The following is a 25894-nucleotide window of genomic DNA, read 5'->3' on the forward strand; positions in this document are numbered from 1 at the left end:
GGACACACACCTCTCTCTTTAAGGACACACACCTCTCTCTCTAAGGACACACACCTCTCTCTCTAAGGACACACACCTCTCTCTTTAAAGACACACACCTCTCTCTTTAAAGACACACACCTCTCTCTCTAAGGACACACACCTCTCTCTCTAAGGACACACACCTCTCTCTTTTAAGGACACACACACCTCTCTCTTTAAGGACACACACACCTCTCTCTTTAAGGACACACACACCTCTCTCTTTAAGGACACACACACCTCTCTCTTTAAGGACACACACACCTCTCTCTTTAAGGACACACACCTCTCTCTTTAAGGACACACACCTCTCTCTTTAAGGACACACACCTCTCTCTTTAAGGACACACACCTCTCTCTTTAAGGACACACACCTCTCTCTTTAAGGACACACACCTCTCTCTTTAAGGACACACATCTCTCTCTTTAAGGACACACACCTCTCTCTTTAAGGACACACACCTCTCTCTCTAAGGACACACACCTCTCTCTCTAAGGACACACACCTCTCTCTCTAAGGACACACACCTCTCTCTCTAAGGACACACACCTCTCTCTCTAAGGACACACACCTCTCTCTCTAAGGACACACACCTCTCTCTTTAAGGACACACACACACCTCTCGCTCTCTCATGAGGTGTTTTGTCTGTTTTGTCCCAGTTTGAACCCCTCCTGTCCTAACAGGAGGAGCTATTCAGGTTTAAAACCCTATCATGCTGTTTGGGCACGAGAACACACCCACCCTGGGCCCTGTCTGAAGAGCTCTTTACACAGAGAGCCACACACAGGGGCCTAATGGACTAATGATACTATTGTCTTAGTCAGTAGCACGCCCACAGGCACTCCAAACACACACAGGCACTCTATACACACACACACACACACACACACACACACACCCAAAGAGAACAAACAGGGTGGAGGTGACACACTTGGTGGGTGGAGCCAAACTAACCGTTCATCCCCTGAGGGTATTGGAGACAGGCAGCGTAGTGTGTGTGTGTGTGTGTGTGTCACGCTAATGGGACTTCATGCGAGACTGAGGGTGACAGATCAGCCAAGCATTCCCACATCGGTCATATGTGACATCATAATGTAATGCCCTTCGCCCTTCACAGCGTTATTCTAGCCATCGCTCCCCTTCTCTTTCTCTCCCTCTGACCTCCTGCCGTTCTCCTTTCACCACACAGTCATTACAGATGGATAAAGCTGTTGCACAGCTAAAGACCAGCTTATTTCCTAGATAAGATATGGCTGCATATGTAAAGCGTCTTTAACCGGTATGGCTGTAGCCGTCTTTAACCGGTATGGCTGTAGCTGTCTTTAACCGGTATGGCTGTAGCCGTCTATAACCCGTATGGCTGTAGCTGTCTTTAACCGGTATGGCTGTAGCCGTCTTTAACCCGTATGGCTGTAGCTGTCTTTAACCGGTATGGCTGTAGCCGTCTTTAACCCGTATGGCTGTAGCCGTCTTTAACCGGTATGGCTGTAGCTGTCTTTAACCGGTATGGCTGTAGCTGTCTTTAACCGGTATGGCTGTAGCCGTCTATAACCCGTATGGCTGTAGCCGTCTTTAACCCGTATGGCTGTAGCCGTCTTTAACCGGTATGGCTGTAGCCGTCTTTAACCCGTATGGCTGTAGCCGTCTTTAACCTGTATGGCTGTAGCTGTCTTTAACCGGTATGGCTGTAGCCGTCTTTAACCCGTATGGCTGTAGCCGTCTATAACCCGTATGGCTGTAGCTGTCTTTAACCGGTATGGCTGTAGCCGTCTTTAACCCGTATGGCTGTAGCCGTCTATAACCCGTATGGCTGTAGCTGTCTTTAACCGGTATGGCTGTAGCCGTCTTTAACCCGTATGGCTGTAGCCGTCTTTAACCGGTATGGCTGTAGCTGTCTTTAACCGGTATGGCTGTAGCCGTCTTTAACCCGTATGGCTGTAGCCGTCTATAACCCGTATGGCTGTAGCTGTCTTTAACCGGTATGGCTGTAGCCGTCTATAACCCGTATGGCTGTAGCCGTCTTTAACCCGTATGGCTGTAGCTGTCTATAACCGGTATGGCTGTAGCCGTCTTTAACCGGTATGGCTGTAGCCGTCTTTAACCGGTATGGCTGTAGCCGTCTTTAACCGGTATGGCTGTAGCCGTCTTTAACCGGTATGGCTGTAGCCGTCTTTAACCGGTATGGCTGTAGCCGTCTTTAACCGGTATGGCTGTAGCCGTCTATAACCGGTATGGCTGTAGCCGTCTTTAACCGGTATGGCTGTAGCCGTCTTTAACCGGTATGGCTGTAGCCGTCTTTAACCGGTATGGCTGTAGCCGTCTTTAACCGGTATGGCTGTAGCTGTCTTTAACCGGTATGGCTGTAGCCGTCTATAACCCGTATGGCTGTAGCTGTCTTTAACCGGTATGGCTGTAGCCGTCTTTAACCGGTATGGCTGTAGCCGTCTATAACCCGTATGGCTGTAGCTGTCTTTAACCGGTATGGCTGTAGCCGTCTATAACCGGTTTGGCTGTAGCTGTCTTTAACCGGTATGGCTGTAGCCGTCTATAACCCGTATGGCTGTAGCCGTCTTTAACCGGTATGGCTGTAGCCGTCTATAACCGGTATGGCTGTAGCCGTCTATAACCGGTATGGCTGTAGCCGTCTTTAACCGGTATGGCTGTAGCCGTCTATAACCGGTATGGCTGTAGCCGTCTTTAACCGGTATGGCTGTAGCCGTCTTTAACCGGTATGGCTGTAGCTGTCTATAACCGGTATGGCTGTAGCCGTCTTTAACCCGTATGGCTGTAGCCGTCTTTAACCGGTATGGCTGTAGCCGTCTTTAACCGGTATGGCTGTAGCTGTCTTTAACCGGTATGGCTGTAGCCGTCTTTAACCGGTATGGCTGTAGCCGTCTTTAACCGGTATGGCTGTAGCCGTCTTTAACCGGTATGGCTGTAGCCGTCTTTAACCGGTATGGCTGTAGCCGTCTTTAACCCGTATGGCTGTAGCCGTCTTTAACCCGTATGGCTGTAGCCGTCTTTAACCGGTATGGCTGTAGCCGTCTTTGTTTCCTTTATTCTTCATAACAGTTCTAAATGAATGGGAAAAAGCAGGAAGTGAAAAGGTGTGTGCAGCACTGTGGTGAGCAGATGTTTCCACGCCGCTGTGACATGGTGTGTGTGTATAAAAGCTCTGCTACCCGACATTATACATCGGGTTAGGGCCGGGTAGGGCCTGTTTCTTCATCAATAACTAGGGGACGGGCAGGGCCCGGGAATCACTAAATTGGTCACTAACATTTTGAAGCAGAGCCATTTGCTTGTGCTCTGCTGCGCAGTACATATCATGGTGACAGAAGTACTTCAAGCTCATCAAATATAATAAATAATACTTTTCCTTGAGTTTTGTCAGAGTTTATAGTGACGAAAGGTTTACAGCTAACTGCCCTCGGTCTCGTCATTGAGCAGAACAGCAAGCCGAGGCGTTGCTATGGATACTAACAAGCAGAGCCATGCACAGAGCGCATGCAGAGCGAGCAGCGCAGGGAGCGAGGGACAGACAGAAGAGCAGCTAATGGATCCAAACGGAGGAAGTTCTTTCTGATTTAGGGTTCGGGCAGGGCAGGGCCGGGTAGGGTAGGGCCTGAATGTTGGGGGCATGGCTATGGCTTCAAATTCATGCCCGTGCAGGGCTCTAGCGTGTCAGCTCATATGAACCAGTCGTACGGGTTACACACACTGATAAACAGAACTGTAGATGGGTGTAGATAACTACATTTAGCCATAACTGTAGGCCTACATCTGAATAGCGTGATTATACATACAAACACTATTCTAGGCCTATTGACTGACAGTGCCTCCCAACACTAGTCAAACAGCATCTTGGCAGATGAGTAATGTCAGCAGCACAGGGTGCGTGGTGCTGGGTAGAGTATGGCTTGCTGTGCGTACACACTGTTGAGTGTCTTAATACAGATCTCAGATACAATACAATGTCTGTGTTAGCTGATGTAGGTTGAGCAAACATCTAGCTGCACTGGTTTGTAAACTGAGGTGGACATGGATCTAGTGTTACGTACAGTTGGTGCAATATCACTACTTGTATCCATCCAGGCATGTCAGTCTCATGAGCAACTAGCCAGCCAGCCACTTCAGGCACCAGTCTCTCTAGCACCTCTGACACCACTCTCTCCATCACATCTGACACCCTACCCCCTTCTGACACCAGTCTCTCCATCACATCTGACACCCTACCCCCTTCTGACACCAGTCTCTCTATCACATCTGAAACCCTACCCCCTCTGACACCAGTCTCTCTATCACCTCTGAAACCCTACCCTCTCAGACACCAGTCTCTCCATCACATCTGACACCCTACCCTCTCTGACACCAGTCTCTCTATCACCTCTGAAACCATACCCCTTCTGACACCAGTCTCTCTATCACCTCTGAAACCCTACCCTCTCTGACACCAGTCTCTCCATCACCTCTGAAACCCTACCCTCTCTGACACCAGTCTCTCCATCACCTCTGACACCCTACCCTCTCTGACACCAGTCTCTCCATCACCTCTGACACCCTACCCTCTCTGACACCAGTCTCTCTATCACCTCTGACACCCTACCCTCTCTGACACCAGTCTCTCTATCACCTCTGAAACCCTACCCTCTCTGACACCAGTCTCTCCATCACCTCTGACACCCTACCCTCTCGGACACCAGTCTCTCTATCACCTCTGAAACCCTACCCTCTCTGACACCAGTCTCTCTATCACCTCTGACACCCTACCCTCTCTGCCACCAGTCTCTCTATCACCTCTGAAACCCTACCCTCTCTGCCACCAGTCTCTCTATCACCTCTGAAACCCTACCCTCTCTGACACCAGTCTCTCTATCACCTCTGACACCCTACCCTCTCTGCCACCAGTCTCACTATCACCTCTGACACCCTACCCTCTCTGACACCAGTCTCTCTATCACCTCTGAAACCCTACCCTCTCTGACACCAGTCTCTCGGTCTCAGTGAAACACTCCAGGCTGTGAGCCACCTCCTCTGGGCTCAATGGTGTTCATTAGCCCTGTGCTGCAGCCTTTGTCCCCTAGTCCTGCAGCCGGCAGCCAGCCCTATTGTACAGCGCACAATGGCAAGGCAAACAGAAGATTAGACCTGCTTCAGGAGTCACAGACGGAAGAGTGGGATGAGGGGAAGAGAGGAGAGGGGGAGGGGGAGGGGGAGAGAGGGGAGGGGAGAGAGGGTTTAAGGGTCTATCCCAGCCTGCTAAGCTCTCCTGATTCCAACGAGAGCTGTAAGTTCACACACACCCACAAGAGAGGAAAGAGTCACAGGTCAGTGACCAGGCTCTCAAGGATCAGTAGAACATCTGGCAGAAGAAACCACGGTTCTGTTCTCTTGCTAAGACAGGACTAATCAATAGGAGGGAAGGAGGGAGAGCAGAGAGGAAGCTTCCTTCTAGAAAGCAGCCAATGCCAGGAGGCGTTTTAATAAAGCCCACAGTCATCAATCAAAGCCATGAGTGCTGTCCTCCTCTCCTCTCCTCTCTCCCTGGCTGCTGGGGAAATGGCAGGAACACCATCATTAGTTCATCTGTCAGTGTTACAGAGAAAGCTGCCCCCCCCAACCCCTCTCCTGAATAGAACAGCCAGAGGGGGGAAGTTAGTGGGCCAGGAAGCCGGAGACAGGATCCAAATTGAACTGTGATGGTGGTGACACAAAGACACTGGGTTTTCATTGGCCAAGAAACTCCAAAAGAGGCCGTTGTATTGTTCACTGACGAATCAGAAGATGAATTAGAATTTGAATTAGAATTTCCCCATCCTGAATTGAGTTCAAATGGATTTGACCCCCCAAACCGTGATCTTTTCAGAGACCTGCGATGGTTGTGAATTCAGCCATGTTTTCTGTTACAGCGTCTCAGGTTTACTAAAGCACAGTGGCCTGTGGCCTCAGCTGAACTGTGAGACCAAATGGAGCCTGGAGTTCCACACACACTTCCGTGCTGCCGGCTGCCCATCCATGTCAGGCGCCCGATTGGTCCCCAGGGTTCAGGAGAAGGACAGACTACACACAGTCACATGGTCTGGCTGGCTCTGCAGTGTTCAGGAACACACTTCTGCTTTCCAAAACAACAGGAGGCTGCATTGAGGACGTTGGGGAGACAGGCCAGTCTCCAGACCACATTTTCCCCATGGCTACTTAGTCATTAGGCTAACATTATGATATACATTATCATGTACATTATTCACCAGAGTCATTAGGCTAACATTATCCCAGTGTTTCCCCTAGGATTTTTTTCAGCAGCGGTGGCAAAGCTAGCGTAGGGGGGGTGGGCGTGGCCAACGGCGCGGTCCGGTCTCCGACCATAAATCTTAGAGGCAGTCGTCTTGGCCGCAGAAACAAAATGTTTAATTCCCTACGAACAGGAAGTACTGGTAGAGGATGGCTGTGACCTAGCTATAACCCTCTACCCTGTTAATTCCCTGCAATTCTACACATTTTGGCTGTGTTCTTATGCTATCTGAGTGACTCAAACATTATAACAAAACCAATGGGGGCCCCATGCCATGACATTTTTGGAATTTTAGATTCTCCCTGACTGTCTATTTTTTATTTAGCTAATTGTTAGTTCTCAAATATGATCTTATTTAAAAACACATAGCTCCATTATCTTTCCTCCCATACTTTACATCTGGTTTTAGTCGTTTAAGTTCACACTGAAAACATTTAACCGTCTCGATTTATTATTATTTATTTTCATATCTTTTGGAGTGGCGGCAACGATTTAGCAGCGGCGGCCCGCCCCTGCTAAATTCATTTTGGGGAAACACTTATCCTATATATTATCCACCGCCACCAGCGACCAGACCTGACCCCATTAATGTCACATTGGCTCAGATACATCATGGATTGTGTTATTGAGAAGGTCCCATTTTGTTTTGAGCTAGCTAGGGCATCAGAGCTGTAACAATGTCCTTGTAATATCCTTCAATGACTAGGCAAACACAATGTAGAAGTATTCACATAACAGTGGAAGAACAAGGCTGCATCCCTACAGACCTGTCCTTCTTAGAACACTAGCAGTTACATTCATGCCCGCCCCATAACCCCTCAGTAACCAGGCTACATCACTACCGTCACAGTGTCCTCCCCATAACCCCTCAGTAACCAGGCTACATCACTACCATCAGTGTCCTCCCCATAACCCCTCAGTAACCAGGCTACATCACTACCGTCACAGTGTCCTCCCCATAACCCCTCAGTAACCAGGCTACATCACTACCATCAGTGTCCTCCCCATAACCCCTCAGTAACCAGGCTACATCACTACCGTCACAGTGTCCTCCCCATAACCCCTCAGTAACCAGGCTACATCACTACCGTCACAGTGTCCTCCCCATAACCCCTCAGTAACCAGGCTACATCACTACCATCACAGTGTCCTCCCCATAACCCCTCAGTAACCAGGCTACATCACTACCATCAGTGTCCCATCCATAACCCCTCAGTAACAAGGCTACATCACTACCGTCAGTGTCCTCCCCATAACCCCTCAGTAACCAGGCTACATCACTACCGTCAGTGTCCTCCCCATAACCCCTCAGTAACAAGGCTACATCACTACCGTCAGTGTCCTCCCCATAACCCCTCAGTAACCAGGCTACATCACTACCGTCAGTGTCCTCCCCATAACCCCTCAGTAACAAGGCTACATCACTACCGTCAGTGTCCTCCCCATAACCCCTCAGTAACCAGCTAGGCCTAAATCATAAGCTGCATCACTGAGAAGGCCGAAGTGCCCATCTCTGCCAGCAAGCGCAGCCCGGTGTTGCACAAGACCCCACAAGGCAACAACAACACATGCAGTAAGCAGGGCTCCCTGAGGAGAGCAGCGAGCAGCAGCTGTCCTGGTCCAGCAGTGGAGGGCACCAGAGGTGAGAGAGACAATGGGCAAAGAGCGATGATGCCAGTCCGTGCCAATGTGCGTTATGCCCATCACCGTGACGGGCACAGAGAGCCACAGAGAGCGTCTGAAACGACTTACTGTACTGGAAAAGCCACTTGACAGAGTCAGTAGTAATGAGAGTGAGTGCTGAGAGAGAGAGCGAAATGTTAAACTTTAAGCATGAGAATGTGCAAGTGTGACTGTGTGCTTATATGTGACCAATGAAGACCATTCACAAGCGTACGTGCAAATGTAAGCTATTCACATGAAGGCATTCCTTCCAACTCTACTACTGAACCAACCCCATGTAGGCCATACTCGAATCCAGCGGTTGAGATTAGAGACAGAAGTTTGAGATGTCTCCTTCTGCCCGAGACGGACAGAGAAGCGACAGATAGATACAGAGACAGATGGACAGAGAGATGAGAGAGGCTCTTGTCTCGGTGGCTTTAGTGAACAGATGCAGACGGCTGTACGGGACTGGAGGAGAGGAGAAGAGTGGAGCGATCCATCCCTTCCTATCAGCTTTCCAAACACTTGGAGCGTTCCAAATTGGTCCTGGCACACCCAGGCTGCCTCCTACGCTTCACTATCAGAGTTCCCACCGGAATATGGGATACGATAACAGCAGCCCCCATCCCCCTCTCCTGTTGCCTCAATATGACACAGAGAGGAGTATCCAGATCCACAAAGCAACAGACGAGTAGAGAAACAGTGTTTTATCTGGATGTCTTGGGGAGTAGAGCGAATACAGGGAAGTTCCATCACAGGAGAATGGCTCCAATACTATAAGTGGCAATACAACCAATGCTGCTGCACACACACACACCTCTAGAGAGTAGAAGAAAAAACCCACATTCAAAAACTGCATTTGGCATTGACTACACGCTCTAGTAGGAGTAGACTGTTATGCAAAGTAGAAACTGAACATGGATCTGTTATCTCTGGCCCCAGTACTCCCTGTTCCAATCTAAAACAGGGTAGAGGGTTATAGCCATCCTCTACCAGTACTCCCTGTTCCTATCTAAAACAGGGTAGAGGGTTATAGCCATCCTCTACCAGTACTCCCTGTTCCTATCTAAAACAGGGTAGAGGGTTATAGCCATCCTCTACCAGTACTCCCTGTTCCTATCTAAAACAGGGTAGAGGGTTATAGCCATCCTCCTCCACCAGTACTCCCTGTTCCTATCTAAAACAGGGTAGAGGGTTATAGCCATCCTCTACCAGTACTCCCTGTTCCTATCTAAAACAGGGTAGAGGGTTATAGCCATCCTCTACCAGTACTCCCTGTTCCTATCTAAAACAGGGTAGAGGGTTATAGCCATCCTCTACCAGTACTCCCTGTTCCAATCTAAAACAGGGTAGAGGGTTATAGCCATCCTCTACCAGTACTCCCTGTTCCAATCTAAAACAGGGTAGAGGGTTATAGCCATCCTCTACCAGTACTCCCTGTTCCTATCTAAAACAGGGTAGAGGGTTATAGCCATCCTCTACCAGTACTCCCTGTTCCAATCTAAAACAGGGTAGAGGGTTATAGCCATCCTCTAGCAGTACTCCCTGTTCCAATCTAAAACAGGGTAGAGGGTTATAGCCATCCTCTACCAGTACTCCCTGTTCCAATCTAAAACAGGGTAGAGGGTTATAGCCATCCTCTACCAGTACTCCCTGTTCCAATCTAAAACAGGGTAGAGGGTTATAGCCATCCTCTACCAGTACTCCCTGTTCCTATCTAAAACAGGGTAGAGGGTTATAGCCATCCTCTACCAGTACTCCCTGTTCCTATCTAAAACAGGGTAGAGGGTTATAGCCATCCTCTACCAGTACTCCCTGTTCCTATCTAAAACAGGGTAGAGGGTTATAGCCATCCTCTACCAGTACTCCCTGTTCCAATCTAAAACAGGGTAGAGGGTTATAGCCATCCTCTACCAGTACTCCCTGTTCCAATCTAAAACAGGGTAGAGGGTTATAGCCATCCTCTACCAGTACTCCCTGTTCCTATCTAAAACAGGGTAGAGGGTTATAGCCATCCTCTAGCAGTACTCCCTGTTCCTATCTAAAACAGGGTAGAGGGTTATAGCCATCCTCTAGCAGTACTCCCTGTTCCTATCTAAAACAGGGTAGAGGGTTATAGCCATCCTCTAGCAGTCCTCCCTGTTCCTATCTAAAACAGGGTAGAGGGTTATAGCCATCCTCTACCAGTATTCCCTGTTCCAATCTAAAACAGGGTAGAGGGTTATAGACATCCTCTAGCAGTACTCCCTGTTCCAATCTAAAACAGGGTAGAGGGTTATAGCCATCCTCTAGCAGTACTCCCTGTTCCAATCTAAAACAGGGTAGAGGGTTATAGCCATCCTCTACCAGTACTCCCTGTTCCTATCTAAAACAGGGTAGAGGGTTATAGCCATCCTCTACCAGTATTCCCTGTTCCTATCTAAAACAGGGTAGAGGGTTATAGCCATCCTCTACCAGTACTCCCTGTTCCTATCTAAAACAGGGTAGAGGGTTATAGCCATCCTCTACCAGTACTCCCTGTTCCAATCTAAAACAGGGTAGAGGGTTATAGCCATCCTCTACCAGTACTCCCTGTTCCAATCTAAAACAGGGTAGAGGGTTATAGCCATCCTCTACCAGTATTCCCTGTTCCTATCTAAAACAGGGTAGAGGGTTATAGCCATCCTCTACCAGTACTCCCTGTTCCTATCTAAAGCAGGGTAGAGGGTTATAGCCATCCTCTACCAGTACTCCCTGTTCCAATCTAAAACAGGGTAGAGGGTTATAGCCATCCTCTACCAGTACTCCCTGTTCCAATCTAAAACAGGGTAGAGGGTTATAGCCATCCTCTACCAGTACTCCCTGTTCCAATCTAAAACAGGGTAGAGGGTTATAGCCATCCTCTACCAGTACTCCCTGTTCCAATCTAAAACAGGGTAGAGGGTTATAGCCATCCTCTACCAGTACTCCCTGTTCCTATCTAAAACAGGGTAGAGGGTTATAGCCATCCTCTACCAGTACTCCCTGTTCCAATCTAAAACAGGGTAGAGGGTTATAGCCATCCTCTACCAGTACTCCCTGTTCCAATCTAAAACAGGGTAGAGGGTTATAGCCATCCTCTACCAGTACTCCCTGTTCCTATCTAAAACAGGGTAGAGGGTTATAGCCATCCTCTACCAGTACTCCCTGTTCCTATCTAAAACAGGGTAGAGGGTTATAGCCATCCTCTACCAGTACTCCCTGTTCCAATCTAAAACAGGGTAGAGGGTTATAGCCATCCTCTACCAGTACTCCCTGTTCCAATCTAAAACAGGGTAGAGGGTTATAGCCATCCTCTACCAGTACTCCCTGTTCCAATCTAAAACAGGGTAGAGGGTTATAGCCATCCTCTACCAGTACTCCCTGTTCCAATCTAAAACAGGGTAGAGGGTTATAGCCATCCTCTACCAGTACTCCCTGTTCCTATCTAAAACAGGGTAGAGGGTTATAGCCATCCTCTAACTGCCCTAACACCTGCCACTTCCAGTCAAAGCCAATAAGGCCCAGAGGACCACCAGCCAGTCACAGTAGGGCACTAGAGTCACACTGACAGGCCCAGCTAGAAGGCTCTGGAGTCAGATACAGTTGAAGTCAGAAGTTTACATACACCTTAGCCAAATACATTTAAACTCAGTTTTTCACAATTCCTGACATCTAATTTTAAAGAATGTGAAATGTCAGAATAATAGTAGAGAGAATGATTTATTTCAGCTTTTATTTCTTTCATCACATTCCCCAGTGGGTCAGAAGTTTACATAAACTCAATTAGTATTTGGTAGCATTGCCTTTAAATTGTTTATCTTAGGTCAAATGTTTCAGGTAGCCTTCCACAAGCTTCCCACAATAAGTTGGGTGAATTTTGGCCCATTCCTCCTGACAGAGCTGGTGTAACTGAGTCAGGTTTGTAGGCCTCCTTGCTCGCACACGCTTTTTCAGTTCTGCACACACATTTTCTATAGGATTGAGGTCAGGGCTTTGTGATGGCCACTCCAATTCCTTGACTTTGTTGTCCTTAAGCCATAACTTTGGAAGTATGTTTGGGGTCATTGTCCATTTGGAAGACCCATTTGCGACCAAGCTTTAACTTCCTGACTGATGTCTTGAGATGTTGCTTCAATATATCCACATAATTTTCCTTCCTCATGACGCCATCTATTTTGTGAAGTGCACCAGTACTCCTGCAGCAAAGCACCCCCACAGCATGATGCTGCCACCCCTGTGCTTCACGGTTGGGATGGTGTTCTTTGGCTTGCAAGTACCCCCTTTCTCCTCCAAACATAACGATGGTCATTATGGCCAAACAGTTCTATTTTTGTTTCATCAGACCAGAGGACATTTCTCCAAAAAGTAAGATTTTTGTCCCCATGTGCAGTTGCAAACCGTAGTCTGGCTTTTTTTATGGTGGTTTTGGAGCAGTGGCTTCTTCCTTGCTGAGCGGCCTTTCGGGTTATGTCGATATAGGACTCATTTTACTGTGGATATAGATACTTTTGTACCTGTTTCCTCCAGCATCTTCACAAGGTCCTTTGCTGTTGTTCTGGGATTGATTTGCACTTTTCGCACCAAAGTACGTTCATCTCTAGGAGACAGAATGCGTCTCCTTCCTGAGTGGTATGACGGCTGCCTGGTTTTTCTGAGGTCTTGGCTGATTTCTTTTGATTTTCCCATGATGTCAAGCAAAAAGGTACTGAGTTTGAAGGTAGGCCTTGAAATACATACACAGGTACACCTCCAATTAACTTAAATGATGTCAATTAGCCTATCAGAAGCTTCTAAAGCCATGACATCATTTTCTGGAGTTTTCCAAGCTGTTTAAAGGCACAGTCAACTTAGTGTATGTAAACTTCTGACCCCCTGGAATTGTGATACAGTGAATAGGTGAAATAATCTGTCTAAACAATTGTTGGAAAAATTACTTGTGTCATGCACAAAGTAGATATCCTAACTGACTTGCCAAAACTATAGTTTGTTAACAAGACATTTGTGGAGTGGTTGAAAAACAAGTTTTAATGACTCCAACTTAAGTGTATGTAAACTTCCGACTTCAACTGTAGCTCTTTCCATCCAGCTCCTCTCCTCTTCCAGGCCAGCAGAAAGATCCCATTTAGACAGGGGACATTTACATTCAGTCAGAGCACAGGCTTTTCAGTCAGCTTGGGGAGACTGAAACCGTTGTGACTTGTGTGGTTGGATTCAGTCTAGTCTACTGATGTTAAAATGCTAGGTCTACGCGAGTTGAATAGCTAGCTACCTATCTAAAACTCAGGTAGTCTAATGGCTTGCTACTGTAACTAGCCTATAGCATAATGCTTGCATCATCTAGGATGTCCACCCGCTCTACCCAGAGTGGGTGAAAACGCTGTTTGGTGATGAAACTTCACTTCCTTACATTATAAAATACATTTTACCAAGACAAATATGATTATTCATGTTCTGAATCGTTCAGTGGGGTCTTTCGCTAACATATCATTAAAATTAAATCCAAAAAGTCGGATTTCGTAACCTAATACATTAGATAATAAGCTCTGAGCTCTGTTCACATAGCGGTGCAGGTTTCTCGTAAACAACTTTTGAGGATTTTACATTTTGTGGTGGTCGTCTTCAAAATTCAGCAAAATTAGCATGACATGAGCTGAATTAAATGTACAATGCTTTGAAAATAAAACATATTGGTATGTGCTCAGTGCTCCATTTATCAGAGATATGCTTGTTTTTGTATGAAATCTTCCAAAAAATAACAGGAATTTTCAAATATGAAAACCGCATACTAAAATATGAAAATACTACATGCCATGTCTCAAAATCGATATCCATCTTACCGCTATATTGTTTTGTGTCGTGCTTTCAACTGGAAAGTGATCCTGTCAGGTAGCCAGTAGCCTTCATTCCTGCACAGAATCCAGCCTAGCTGACACCATGACATTTTCCAGATTTTTAACTACTTTTCTTCCTCTGGCCTCCATTGATTTAGTCGCCCTAATTCTGGCCATCCTACAAGGGTAAAAACTCCAATAACTTTTGAACAGATTGTGATAGAGACTTGAGGGTTGGACCATTGGTTTTCTTAGAGGATTATCTACACAATTAACATTATTTGACCCATTGGTCAAAAGATGCATTTGTGATTGGACACCCTACAGTTGGAGCTACATTGCTGCGGTGAAAAGAGTGTTGCGTTCTATAGAATACAGTACATAAACAGACACCATCCTCTCTCTCTCTGGTCCCCTGCTGCTGAGCATCTGCCGATCCCCTGAGCATGCACTCCGTAGCTCTAATCTACTGGAACACACACACACACACACACGTTGACCTCAATATCAGCCTTTTTAATCAGTGAAGCGTGACACACACACCACACTCATGAACGCTGATCCCAATACACACTTGGCAGTGGGTGCTGTTGCTTTAATCACCATCCTAAAAAAAGCCCTAATCATTATCATAGCTAGTCCTACCCCCATGTCCACACACACACGACAAGCTCACTTTCAGGTTTCCCAGCATAGTGTGCAAACACAGGGGGTTAGGCTAGCGATTAGATGAGTCCATTTAATCAGTGGGATAAGCCGGTGGTCATTCACAACCAGTGGAGCCTCAGCCAGCTAGAGCAGACAGATTTAGAACGCATTGGAACCAATAGGGGTCTTTCTCCTCGCAGGTCACCAGACCAGACCAACAGTCACTCCTCTGTGTGTGTGTGTGTGTCAGGTGAGACAGACATAACGAGCCTAGGGGACAGTGGAGGTGATGAAGGCTGAGACAACAGAGAGAGAGGATTATCATTATAGTTCACAAAACGTTACTGTAACGTTAGAACTCTGAATAGTTCCCAATGGGACTGGCCCAACTAGGTCTCAGGGGGAAAGAGGAAGAGAGAAGACAGAGGAGGAGGGGGGGGGGGGGGGGGGAAGAGAGAGAGAGAGAGAGAGAGAGAGAGAGAGAGAGAGAGAGAGAGAGAGAGAGAGAGAGAGAGAGAGAGAGAGAGAGAGAGAGAGAGAGAATGATGATAATGAATGATAAGGGGTCTCTGAAATTTGGAGTAAGTTAACATTTCCACCCTACACACCAACAAACGGTCAGTTTAAAGTTTTCAAACCTCAAATGGTTTAATAGGATAGGATTTGGATAAGCTGATCCTAGAACTGTGCCTATGTGATCCTAACTGAAATGCTGACAGTCTACTCTGCATTCAGAGTCAGTTGGAACAATGCACCAGGGATGCTTCACTCCCAACATCTGTACAAGGCTGTCACAATATTACCACAGATATGGCAGCAAATGAGACCTTTCCACTGTAATTAGAGGACTTGCTTTGTTCTTCAGATGATCGAGCTGAATGCTAAAATGAAAGGGACAGTGTTCTCTAAAGTACTGTGAGTTGCTGTCTGTGTGTGTGTCTGTGTGTGTGTGTATTGTATATCAGTGTGTGATGCATTTGTGAGGCGCGCGTGTGTGTTGTACGTCTATGTGTGTGTGTTGTACGTAGGGAAGGAGAGGGCTAGTGATGTCCCAGGAGGGACTGTGTTTGTTTGGGGATTGGAGTGCTGTTGCATCAGTCAGTGTGTGTCCTTGTCATTACCCTGTGTGGACGTGAGGCAGTATGTAAGGACATAACGCTGGCTAGCACTCCTCCCTCCCTCTGCAGGATTAGGTTAGAGCCAGGCCTCTGCTGGAGGGGAGAGCAACACACACAATGTATATGCGTATGAACGCACACACACGGACACACAACACACACACACACACACACACACGTGAGACACACAGCATCACTCTCTCCAGGCCCCTGGCAACATGACTACAAGGAAGTCAGGAGGGGAGGAGTCACAGCTTTCTACGCAGGACACACAAGAACACACACATGCTTCAGGGTCTGTGTGTCGGTCCTGACTCCAGAGAGGAATGTGCTTCACTGGCCTCTTTGAAACCCTCTCTCTCTCACACACACAAACACACACACCGCTACATAAAACTTTTGGTTGAAGCTGAAGTTGGGGCAGAGTATGAGCTAGAAGCAGCGTCTGAGGAGAGAAGGCGTGGGGGAAGGGAGGAGAAAGGAGTGGGGGAAGGGAATGGAGGAGAGGAGAGGGGGCAGTTGTACGCTCGCTGTGAAGACTCGACCTCCCAACAATGCCTCCCCCCTAACACACACCGCCCCTACGCATGCTCTTTAACACCATGATGACCCCTGTGAAGGCACCACAGGGCGACCCAATGGCTGGCTAATAAGCACAGAGAGGGACTGTGTGTGTGTGTGTGTGTGTGTGTGTGTGTGTGTGTGTGTGTGTGTGTGTGTGTCCTACTGAGCCAAACAACACAGTGCAGGTACAGTACAGAAGGCCTAACACACACACACACACACACACACACAGCATCAATCATAAGAGATTTGGCCAAGAGCAAGAGACCAAAGAATCCAAGGCCATCAAAAACCAGTCGCTCCATGTGGCGGGCCGGGCGCCTGCAGGCTGACTTCGGTCGTCAGTTGAACGGTGTTTCCTCTGACACATTGGTGCGGCTGGCTTCCGTGTTAAGGAGCGCGGTTTGCCGGGTCATGTTTCGGAGGACGCATGACTCCACCTTCGCCTCTCCCGAGCCCGTTGGGGAGTTGCAGCGATGAGACAAGATCACAATTGGATATCACGAAATTGGGGAGAAAAGGGGGGTAAAAACATAAAATAAATAAATGTATAATAATAAGAGAGGGTTGCTAGGTGTTACAGTAGGATTATGTCATGTTCACTGGCTGTGTTGGTTCCAGTGGCTGCTCCAGTGCCTTCTCCAGTGCCTGCTCTAGTGCCTGCTCCAGTGCCTGCTCTAGTGCCTGCTCCAGCGCCTGCTCCAGTGCCTGCTCCAGTGCCTGCTCCAGTGCCTGCTCCAGTGGCTGCTCTGCACCCCCACTGTCACTGCTATGGTTAGTTACCAGTACACGCTGGTTATTTTTACAGTCCTGACTCCATGTCTCTACTCTACACAGCCAGAACAGGCCACAGTGGACTCATTACTGCATGGAGGCTCAGAGACAGAGTTAGAAACACACACAGCCACAGGAGGAGGAATAGAGGGAAAGACTGCAGGTACAGAGAAACAGACAGGGGCATGCACGCAGACACACACACACCATGTATGCTCTGATGCTCTGCTGGTCACAGGAACTGTTTAAATAAGAGGACACAGAGCACAGAACAGAGTCAGGTCAAGGTGGAGAACATATACACTGACATCACAATAGAGACCTGGTCTGACTGACATCACAATAGAGACCTGGACTGACATCACAATCGAGACCTTGTCTGACTGACATCACAATAGAGACCTGGACTGACATCACAATAGAGACCTGGTCTGACTGACATCACAATCGAGACCTGGTCTGACTGACATCACAATAGAGACCTGGTCTGACTGACATCACAATAGAGACCTGGTCTGACTGACATCACAATAGAGACCTGGTCTGACTGACTGACTGACATCCCAATAGAGACCAGGATTGACAGACAGAGGGGATGTCAGTCCTACTGGGACAATGTAGATCATTAGAACATTGTGCATAAAGATAACAAGCAGGGACAGTCCTGTTTCACTCTCATCTCTGATCATTTGTCAAATAGGGAGAGAGAGGAAAACACACAATATACATATAGGACTAGACTCACGGATACACCCAGTCTATCAGACACACAATACAGACACATATAGGACTAGACTCACGGATACACCCAGTCTATCAGACACACAATACAGACACATATAGGACTAGACTCACGGATACACCCAGTCTATCAGACACACAATACAGACACATATAGGACTAGACTCACGGATACACCCAGTCTATCAGACACACAATACAGACACATATAGGACTAGACTCACGGATACACCCAGTCTATCAGACACACAATACAGACACATATAGGACTAGACTCACGGATACACCCAGTCTATCAGACACACAATACAGACACATATAGGACTAGACTCACGGATACACCCAGTCTATCAGACACACACAATACAGACACATATAGGACTAGACTCACGGATACACCCAGTCTATCAGACACACAATACAGACACATATAGGACTAGACTCACGGATACACCCAGTCTATCAGACACACAATACAGACACATATAGGACTAGACTCACGGATACACCCAGTCTATCAGACACACAATACAGACACATATAGGACTAGACTCACGGATACACCCAGTCTATCAGACACACACAATACAGACACATATAGGACTAGACTCACGGATACACCCAGTCTATCAGACACACACAATACAGACACATATAGGACTAGATTCACAGATACACTCAGTCTATCAGACACACAATACAGACACATATAAGACTCACAGATACACTCAGTCTATCAGACACACACAATACAGACACATATAGGACTAGACTCACAGATACACTCAGTCTATCAGACACAGACACACACAAACACAAACAGACACACTTCCTCTGGGAAAGAAAAACAGTCTTATTGTCTCTTCTAGCCATGCTGTCCTCCCCAGAACAGAAGAGAGCCAGGCCAAACTAGTGGAGATCCTCCCCGGACAGAAGAGAGCCAGGCCAAACTAGTGGAGATCCTCCCCAGAACAGAAGAGAGCCAGGCCAAACTAGTGGAGATCCTCCCCAGAACAGAAGAGAGCCAGGCCAAACTAGTGGAGATCCTCCCCAGAACAGAAGAGAGCCAGGCCAAACTAGTGGAGATCCTCCCCAGAACAGAAGAGAGCCAGGCCAAACTAGTGGAGATCCTCTCCAGAACAGAAGAGAGCCAGGCCAAACTAGTGGAGATCCTCTCCAGAACAGAAGAGAGCCAGGCCAAACTAGTGGAGATCCTCTCCAGAACAGAAGAGAGCCAGGCCAAACTAGTGGAGATCCTCCCCAGAACAGAAGAGAGCCAGGCCAAACTAGTGGAGATCCTCCCCAGAACAGAAGAGAGCCAGGCAAAACTAGTGGAGATCCTCCCCGGACAGAAGAGAGCCAGGCCAAACTAGTGGAGATCCTCCCCAGAACAGAAGAGAGCAAGGCAGAACTAGTGGAGATCCTCCCCGGACAGAAGAGAGCAAGGCAAAACTAGTGGAGATGGCAGCTGCAGGAATCTAGTAGGACCAACACTCAACAACATCAATCCCCCTTGGCTACAGTCCTAACTGGATTTTACTCCTATTATACCCATTGTGGGAGTGGGTCTCATATCACCACTGCAGTAGTCACTGTGTGTGTGTGTGTGTGTGTGTGTGTGTGTGTGTGTGTGTGTGTGTGTGTGTGTCTGTGTCTGTGTGTGTGTGTGTGTGTGTGTGTGTGTGTGTGAGAGAGAGAAGAGATAAAGAGAGAGAGAAACAAAAGAGAGAAAAATAAGAGTGTGCTGGAGAGAGAGAGATCAAAGAAGCTGTAACTAAAAAGAACTAGCCTCATCTCAGCCAGTTAACAGGCACTGAGCACTGAGCTGCAAGTCAAATGAGCCCCTCTGATGTGTGTGTGTGTGTGTGTGTGTGTGTGTGTGTGTGTGTGTGTGTGTGTGTGTGTGTGTGTGTGTGTAACAAACTAGGCAAGAGAGCAATGTGACCTAGTAATATATAATGTGTTTGTCAGTGTGCATGAAGCTCTGAGAGAGTGACGGAGTAAATGACGGAGTATATCTGCATGAAGCTCTGAGAGTGACTGAGTAAATGACTGAGTATATCTGCATGAAGCTCTGAGAGTGACTGAGTAAATGACTGAGTTTATCTGCATGAAGCTCTGAGAGAGTGACGGAGTAAATGACGGAGTATATCTGCATGAACCTCAGAGTGACTGAGTAAATGACTGAGTATATTTGTAAGTCGCTCTGGATAAGAGCGTCTGCTAAATGACGTAAATTTAAATGTAAATGTATATCTGCATGAAGCTCTGAGAGAGTGACTGAGTAAATGACTGAGTTTATCTGCATGAAGCTCTGAGAGAGTGACAGAGTAAATGACGGAGTAAATCTGCATGAAGCTCTGAGAGTGACTATGAGTAAATTAATGAGTATATTTGCATAAAGCTCTGAGAGTGACTGAGTAAATCTGCATGAAGCTCTAAGAGAGTAACTATGAGTAAATTAATGAGTATATCTGCATGAAGCTCTGAGAGAGTGACTGAGTAAATCTGCATGAAGCTCAGAGAGTGACTGAGTAAATGACTGAGTATATCTGCATGAAGCTCTGTGAGAGTGACAGAGTAAATGACTGAGTATATCCGCATGAAGCTCTGTGAGAGTGACTGAGTAAATGACTGAGTATATCTGCATGAAGCTCTGTGAGAGTGAGTAGGAGAGAGGACCGACTCCTCCGGGTATCCTCAGTCAGCTAAAATAAATAAATCACACACTCACCAGGCTGCCTTTTGACACGCATGTCCCTCACATTACTTCTGCATGGCTGGAGATGTAGGTCATACGCCCCCCCTAACACATACACCCATATCCACACACATTCCCTTATTCTCTAACCTGCCTTCCAAATACACACACACACACACACACACACACACACACACACACACACACACACACACAACCATACCTGCCACCATTAACCAGTTAGAGGGAGGGTCAACAGAGAAGAGTTGGGTTAGGGAGTGGGTGGGGCCAGAGGGAGGTGGGGTTGGGTGTTGGGTTAGGGAGTGGGTGGGTCCAGAGGGAGGTAGGGCTGGGTGTTGGGTTAGGGTGTGGGTGGGGCCAGAGGGAGGTGGGGTTGGGTGTTGGGTTAGGGAGTGGGTGGGGCCAGAGGGAGGTGGGGTTGGGTGTTGGGTTAGGGAGTGGGTGGGGCCAGAGGGAGGTGGGGTTGGGTGTTGGGTTAGGGAGTGGGTGGGGCCAGAGGGAGGTGGGGTTGGGTGTTGGGTTTGGGTGGGTCCAGAGGGAGGTAGGGCTGGGTGTTGGGTTAGGGTGGGGCCAGAGGGAGGTGGGGCTGGGTGTTGGGTTAGGGTGTGGGTGGGGCCAGAGGGAGGTAGGGTTGGGTGTTGGGTTAGGGTGTGGGTGGGGCCAGAGGGAGGTGGGGTTGGGTGTTGGGTTTGGGTGGGTCCAGAGGGAGGTGGGGCTGGGTGTTGGGTTAGGGTGTGGGTGGGGCCAGAGGGAGGTGGGGTTGGGTGTTGGGTTAGGGTGGGGCCAGAGGGAGGTGGGGCTGGGTGTTGGGTTAGGGTGTGGGTGAGGCCAGAGGGAGGTGGGGCTGGGTGTTGGGTTAGGGTGTTGGTGGGGCTGGAGGGAGGTGTGGTTGGGTGTTGGGCGAGGATGTGGGTGGGGCCAGAGGGAGACTTAATGGACTTCGATGACACCATCCCTGATAGGGCTAGGGGGGCTTCCACATTGCCGGAATTCCTGAGACCCCCTTGAAGAGGGAACTGGCCAGTAACAATACAGGGAGTCAAGAGACTGATGCTTTTAGGGGATCTGCAGTTAGCCATCCAGCCAGTCAGAGAGCCTCTGGCCATATAGGCAGAGGAAGACTAAAGTGAGTTGGCAGGTCTGAATGGAACAACACACTTCCTCTATCATATCACACTTTCCACAAGTGGAAGAGGATGCAGAGGTGTGTGTGTGTGTGTGTGTGTGTGTGTGTGTGTGTGTGTGTGTGTGTGTGTGTGTGTGTGTGTGTGTGTGTGTGTGTGTGTGTGTGTGTGTGTGTGTGTGTGTGATAAAGCAAGCAGATGAATCAGTAGGTAGCTATGGATTAAAACATCCTTCTCTTCATGTTTGTGCCAGCTGCATATTTTTTCCCTCACAGATGTAGATAGACTGAAGAACTGCCAGCCTCCCTACAAGCCACAGACAACCCTGACAACAGCACTAGACTGTATGAACCTCTGACAACAGCACTAGACTATATGAACCTCTGACAACAGCACTAGACTATATGAACCTCTGACAACAGCACTAGACTATATGAACCTCTGACAACAGCACTAGACTATATGAACCTCAGACAACAGCACTAGACTATATGAACCTCAGACAACAGCACTAGACTATATGAACCTCAGACAACAGCACTAGACTATATGAACCTCTGACAACAGCACTAGACTATATGAACCTCAGACAACAGCACTAGACTATATGAACCTCTGACAACAGCACTAGACTATATGAACCTCTGACAACAGCACTAGACTATATGAACCTCTGACAACAGCACTAGACTATATGAACCTCTGACAACAGCACTAGACTATATGAACCTCTGACAACAGCACTAGACTGTATGAACCTCTGACAACAGCACTAGACTGTATGAACCTCTGACAACAGCACTAGACTGTATGAACCTCTGACAACAGCACTAGACTGTATGAACCTCTGACAACAGCACTAGACTGTATGAACCTCTGACAACAGCACTAGACTGTATGAACCTCTGACAACAGCACTAGACTGTATGAACCTCTGACAACAGCACTAGACTGTATGAACCTCTGACAACAGCACTAGACTGTATGAACCTCTGACAACAGCACTAGACTGTATGAACCTCTGACAACAGCACTAGACTGTATGAACCTCTGACAACAGCACTAGACTGTATGAACCTCTGACAACAGCACTAGACTATATGAACCTCTGACAACAGCACTAGACTATAATGAAAGACAAACGACAGCAGCAGGCATCAGAGAGACAGGAGAAACGTCACCCTCCTGTCCTAAACAAATAATGGTCTTCTACCATCAAACAGAGAAGTATCCTGGCCCTTCACCCCTCAGCTCTACAAACAGCAGAGAGACGGAGAGAGAGAGGGAGAGATGGAGAGGAAGGTAGAGAGAGAGAGGCAGAGAGAGGGTAGAGAGAGAGAGGGGGGAGAGAGGCAGAGAGAGGGGGGAGAGAGGCAGAGAGAGGGTAGAGAGATAGAGGCTGTGAGAGGGGGGAGAGAGAGAGGCAGAGAGAGGGGAGAGAGAGGCTGTGAGAGGTGGGAGAGAGAGAGAGAGGCAGAGAGAGGGGAGAGAGAGAGAGGCGCAGGCCAAAAACAACCCATAGACCCTTCTGAGCATATCTGAAAGGACACCGTAGCTACAACTGGTGTGTGTGAATGTGTGTATGTGTATAAAGAAAAAAGCATCCTTTACCCTCTGATGACAGGCCTCCTCCTCCGTTAACACTCTCTGTGCTGGACTGGGAGTAGGCCATGAGACCACCCCTCTTCCCCTTCCTCAGGGAGCGGTTAGTGCTGGGGCTGCCCACCGGAGTGGAGGTAGACATCCTCCCTCCATCCTTCCTGGAGAAGATACCGCTGAAAAACCTGACCAGCCGACGGTCCGAGCCACTGGAGCGGGCACCGGTGCCACGCAGAAACCCCTCCTTCTCCGACACACTCTTCATCGAAAGAGTGAGCAGGTCGCTGTTGTCCAATGTGCGGTTTTTGCCTTTCGCTCGTTCCCAGCGGCTCAGCTCAGTCATCGAGTCAGTCTTGTTGAGGACAGCCCCGACTTCTAACGTGTTTCGTTTAGGCGGTCCCGTCTCATCGTAAGCCGGGTTCTGGAGGACTGTGGGCTGGGGGGTCTGGTTGTCGTCCCCGGCTGATCCGTCTCCGCGGCCGATGCACCCGGAGCTGCTGTGGTGCTTGTCTTTGGAGAGGGCCCGGATGCGGAGCAGTTCGCCACCCGTCCAGTGGCGGAAACTGAAGCTCCGGCGAAGCAGGCTGGGGTGCCTCTTCAGTGGCGGGGTCTCGGGAGAGGCCTTGGCGGCTTTCCCGTTACTTTTGGATGCACACAACTTGTCCTTAACCCCGTCCCCATTAGTTAGAGCATCACTGCCCTTCTCCTCTGTGCTCTTGGCTTTCAGAAGCCTTTTCTTCTTATCAGCACTCCCATTCTCCCCATTGGCAGCAGATGTTCGCAAGGTTTTTTCAGTCTCAGTGCAAATATCCCCTTTAAGCCTCAAGTCAGTTTCTGAGCTTTCCTGTGTCCAGCTTATCCCCTGTGATTTCTTCTGACTCTGTGGTGACATAGTCTTCTCTGAGGCCGTAGTGTTCTCTGAGGCCTGGCTGTTGTTTCCGTGCTCTGTGGAGGGGCTAGTGGCCGTTTCCTTTAACTCTTTATGTAACTGATGAGCCTTCTTTTTAATTTTAAGCCTTCCCATTTCTAATTGTCCTGTGCTGAATGTCCTGAAATTTCTCATGTAGTTATTGTGTGAGTGGAACTCGTCGCTTTCATCCTCGACTTCTTTCAGCTCTTCCAGCAGACAACTCCTCTGGAGCTCCGAGGAGACCTCGCGACGGTAAGCGCCCACTTTGGGGTTCTCGAGACGTCGTGGTCCCGAGCTCCCGCAGCTAACACCATCCTCCTCCTCCAAGCTCTCTTTCTTTACCAAGGTGAGAGAGATCCGGTACACTGTTTTCCTTTGTGGCGTTCCTCGTTCCATCCTTTCGCAATTACCGTCAAGAAGGTACATTCTCTAGGGACATGAACTGAAATAGGGGCTACTGAATAGGCTACACGAGTGGGCCAGACGTTACTTTGAACGGGAAAATGACTTCCTGACACTGGTCCTTTGATGTCGTCTAATAATAAGGAAGTAATAGTAGGCTATTTGTAATAATACTACAATTAAACGATTACTATATCAAATTAGTTATACTACTAAAATAATCAAGATGTGCAAAAAGGCATGAGAATTCGACGCCGGAAATAAATTCCTTTCACATCCCGGTGGATTTATAAACTGGCAACAAATGTAATGTAGCAACCAAACAAGCACAGTCTTCATTTAGGGCATGTCCGGCTTCTCTCCCTCTTAAAATGCATCGCTTGTGCAAAAAATGCCCACGGTTCCTTCCCAGACTGGAGTCGCTTACAGAGTAATTTGTTTTCACAGCAAACAAATCTATAAATATCCTGGGTTCAGGCAACAGAGAGTCCGGGTATATTGCTTCAAGATCCACCACGACAGTATTCCCATTATTGTAGAATAATATTATTGCAACGCTGTATTCCTCCAAGCGAAGTGAGTGCGTTGTCTCCCATTGTGTTCGCGCGCATCTCCCGCAGCGAAGCCAGCTTGCCAGGCTAACATTGATTTAGTGGTTTTGTTTTCAACCCCAGTGTGTCCGATTGTGATTCAAATGGGGGGAATTTACAGCCAGAACCAAGCTTCCACAATCCCTCTCTCACACACGGTTATCTTGAGAACGCGGGGAAACGTAGCCACCGTCCCATATCCAGCTCTCTCCTCACTTCACACTCCAGAGGGACACGGATCATCCAGCAAGAACGGCGGATTGGAAGCAAAACACGAAGCGTATTCAAACATGGAATGGAACGAATTCCCAGACTGGGATTGCTGGCTTTTCAAAACGGTTTATTCAGGTATTACTAGTAATTTCGGATCGCACAGGCCTCGTTTCAATTAAGAATTTCAAATATGTGTAACAACTGTGTATTTACATATGAACTATGCTTATACTGTATATCCGAGAACCACAGCAGCAAAATATATGCCTACAAAGAACAGACTGGTTCATTCAGAGATAAACCATCCACCGGGAGGAAATGAGACATTGTGGCATTGATTTCACATTCATTCAAGGTCGTTTGGACACGGTTATAAACACAAGGCTATCAGGTTGCTCAAAACAAACATTTGGAAAACTCCACTCCAGGATTTGCAGCATCTCTGTGGTTCTCATTTAGGGGAGTGGCTTGTGCTATTCTCTCTGTCTATCAGGATCTTTAAACCCACCTGGTCTGCCCCATCTATACTACTACCGCCACAAGGAATAACGAAAGTGATATTATGAAAAAGTGAAACTATGGAACGATAACAATGACCACAAACTGATAACATTAATTCCAAACACTCGAATATGCAAAAGAGCTGTGCCCACTGCCCGAGAGATATTGTTTGGACATTGC

At 47.9% G+C, this 25894-nt stretch overlaps 1 protein-coding gene across 1 annotated transcript in view; it reads right to left on the reverse strand.

The window, feature by feature from the left end:
* The window catches only part of LOC311109527 (arf-GAP with GTPase, ANK repeat and PH domain-containing protein 1-like), a gene marked incomplete at its 3' end in the record, with an annotated part of 125481 nt that extends 100262 nt beyond the window's left edge, over positions 1-25219 (reverse strand). Inside the window, exon 1 of the mRNA XM_084152444.1 lies at positions 23111-25219. Within this exon, the coding sequence (XP_084008570.1) occupies positions 23111-24434 (1324 nt within the window). The 5' untranslated portion in view covers positions 24435-25219. The remainder of the gene's footprint in view (positions 1-23110) is intronic.
* Positions 25220-25894: the final 675 nt, after the last annotated feature.

This window comes from Coregonus lavaretus, assembly GCF_964263955.1.
Source record: "Coregonus lavaretus genome assembly, chromosome: 35".
Classification (NCBI taxonomy): Eukaryota; Metazoa; Chordata; class Actinopteri; order Salmoniformes; family Salmonidae; genus Coregonus; species Coregonus lavaretus.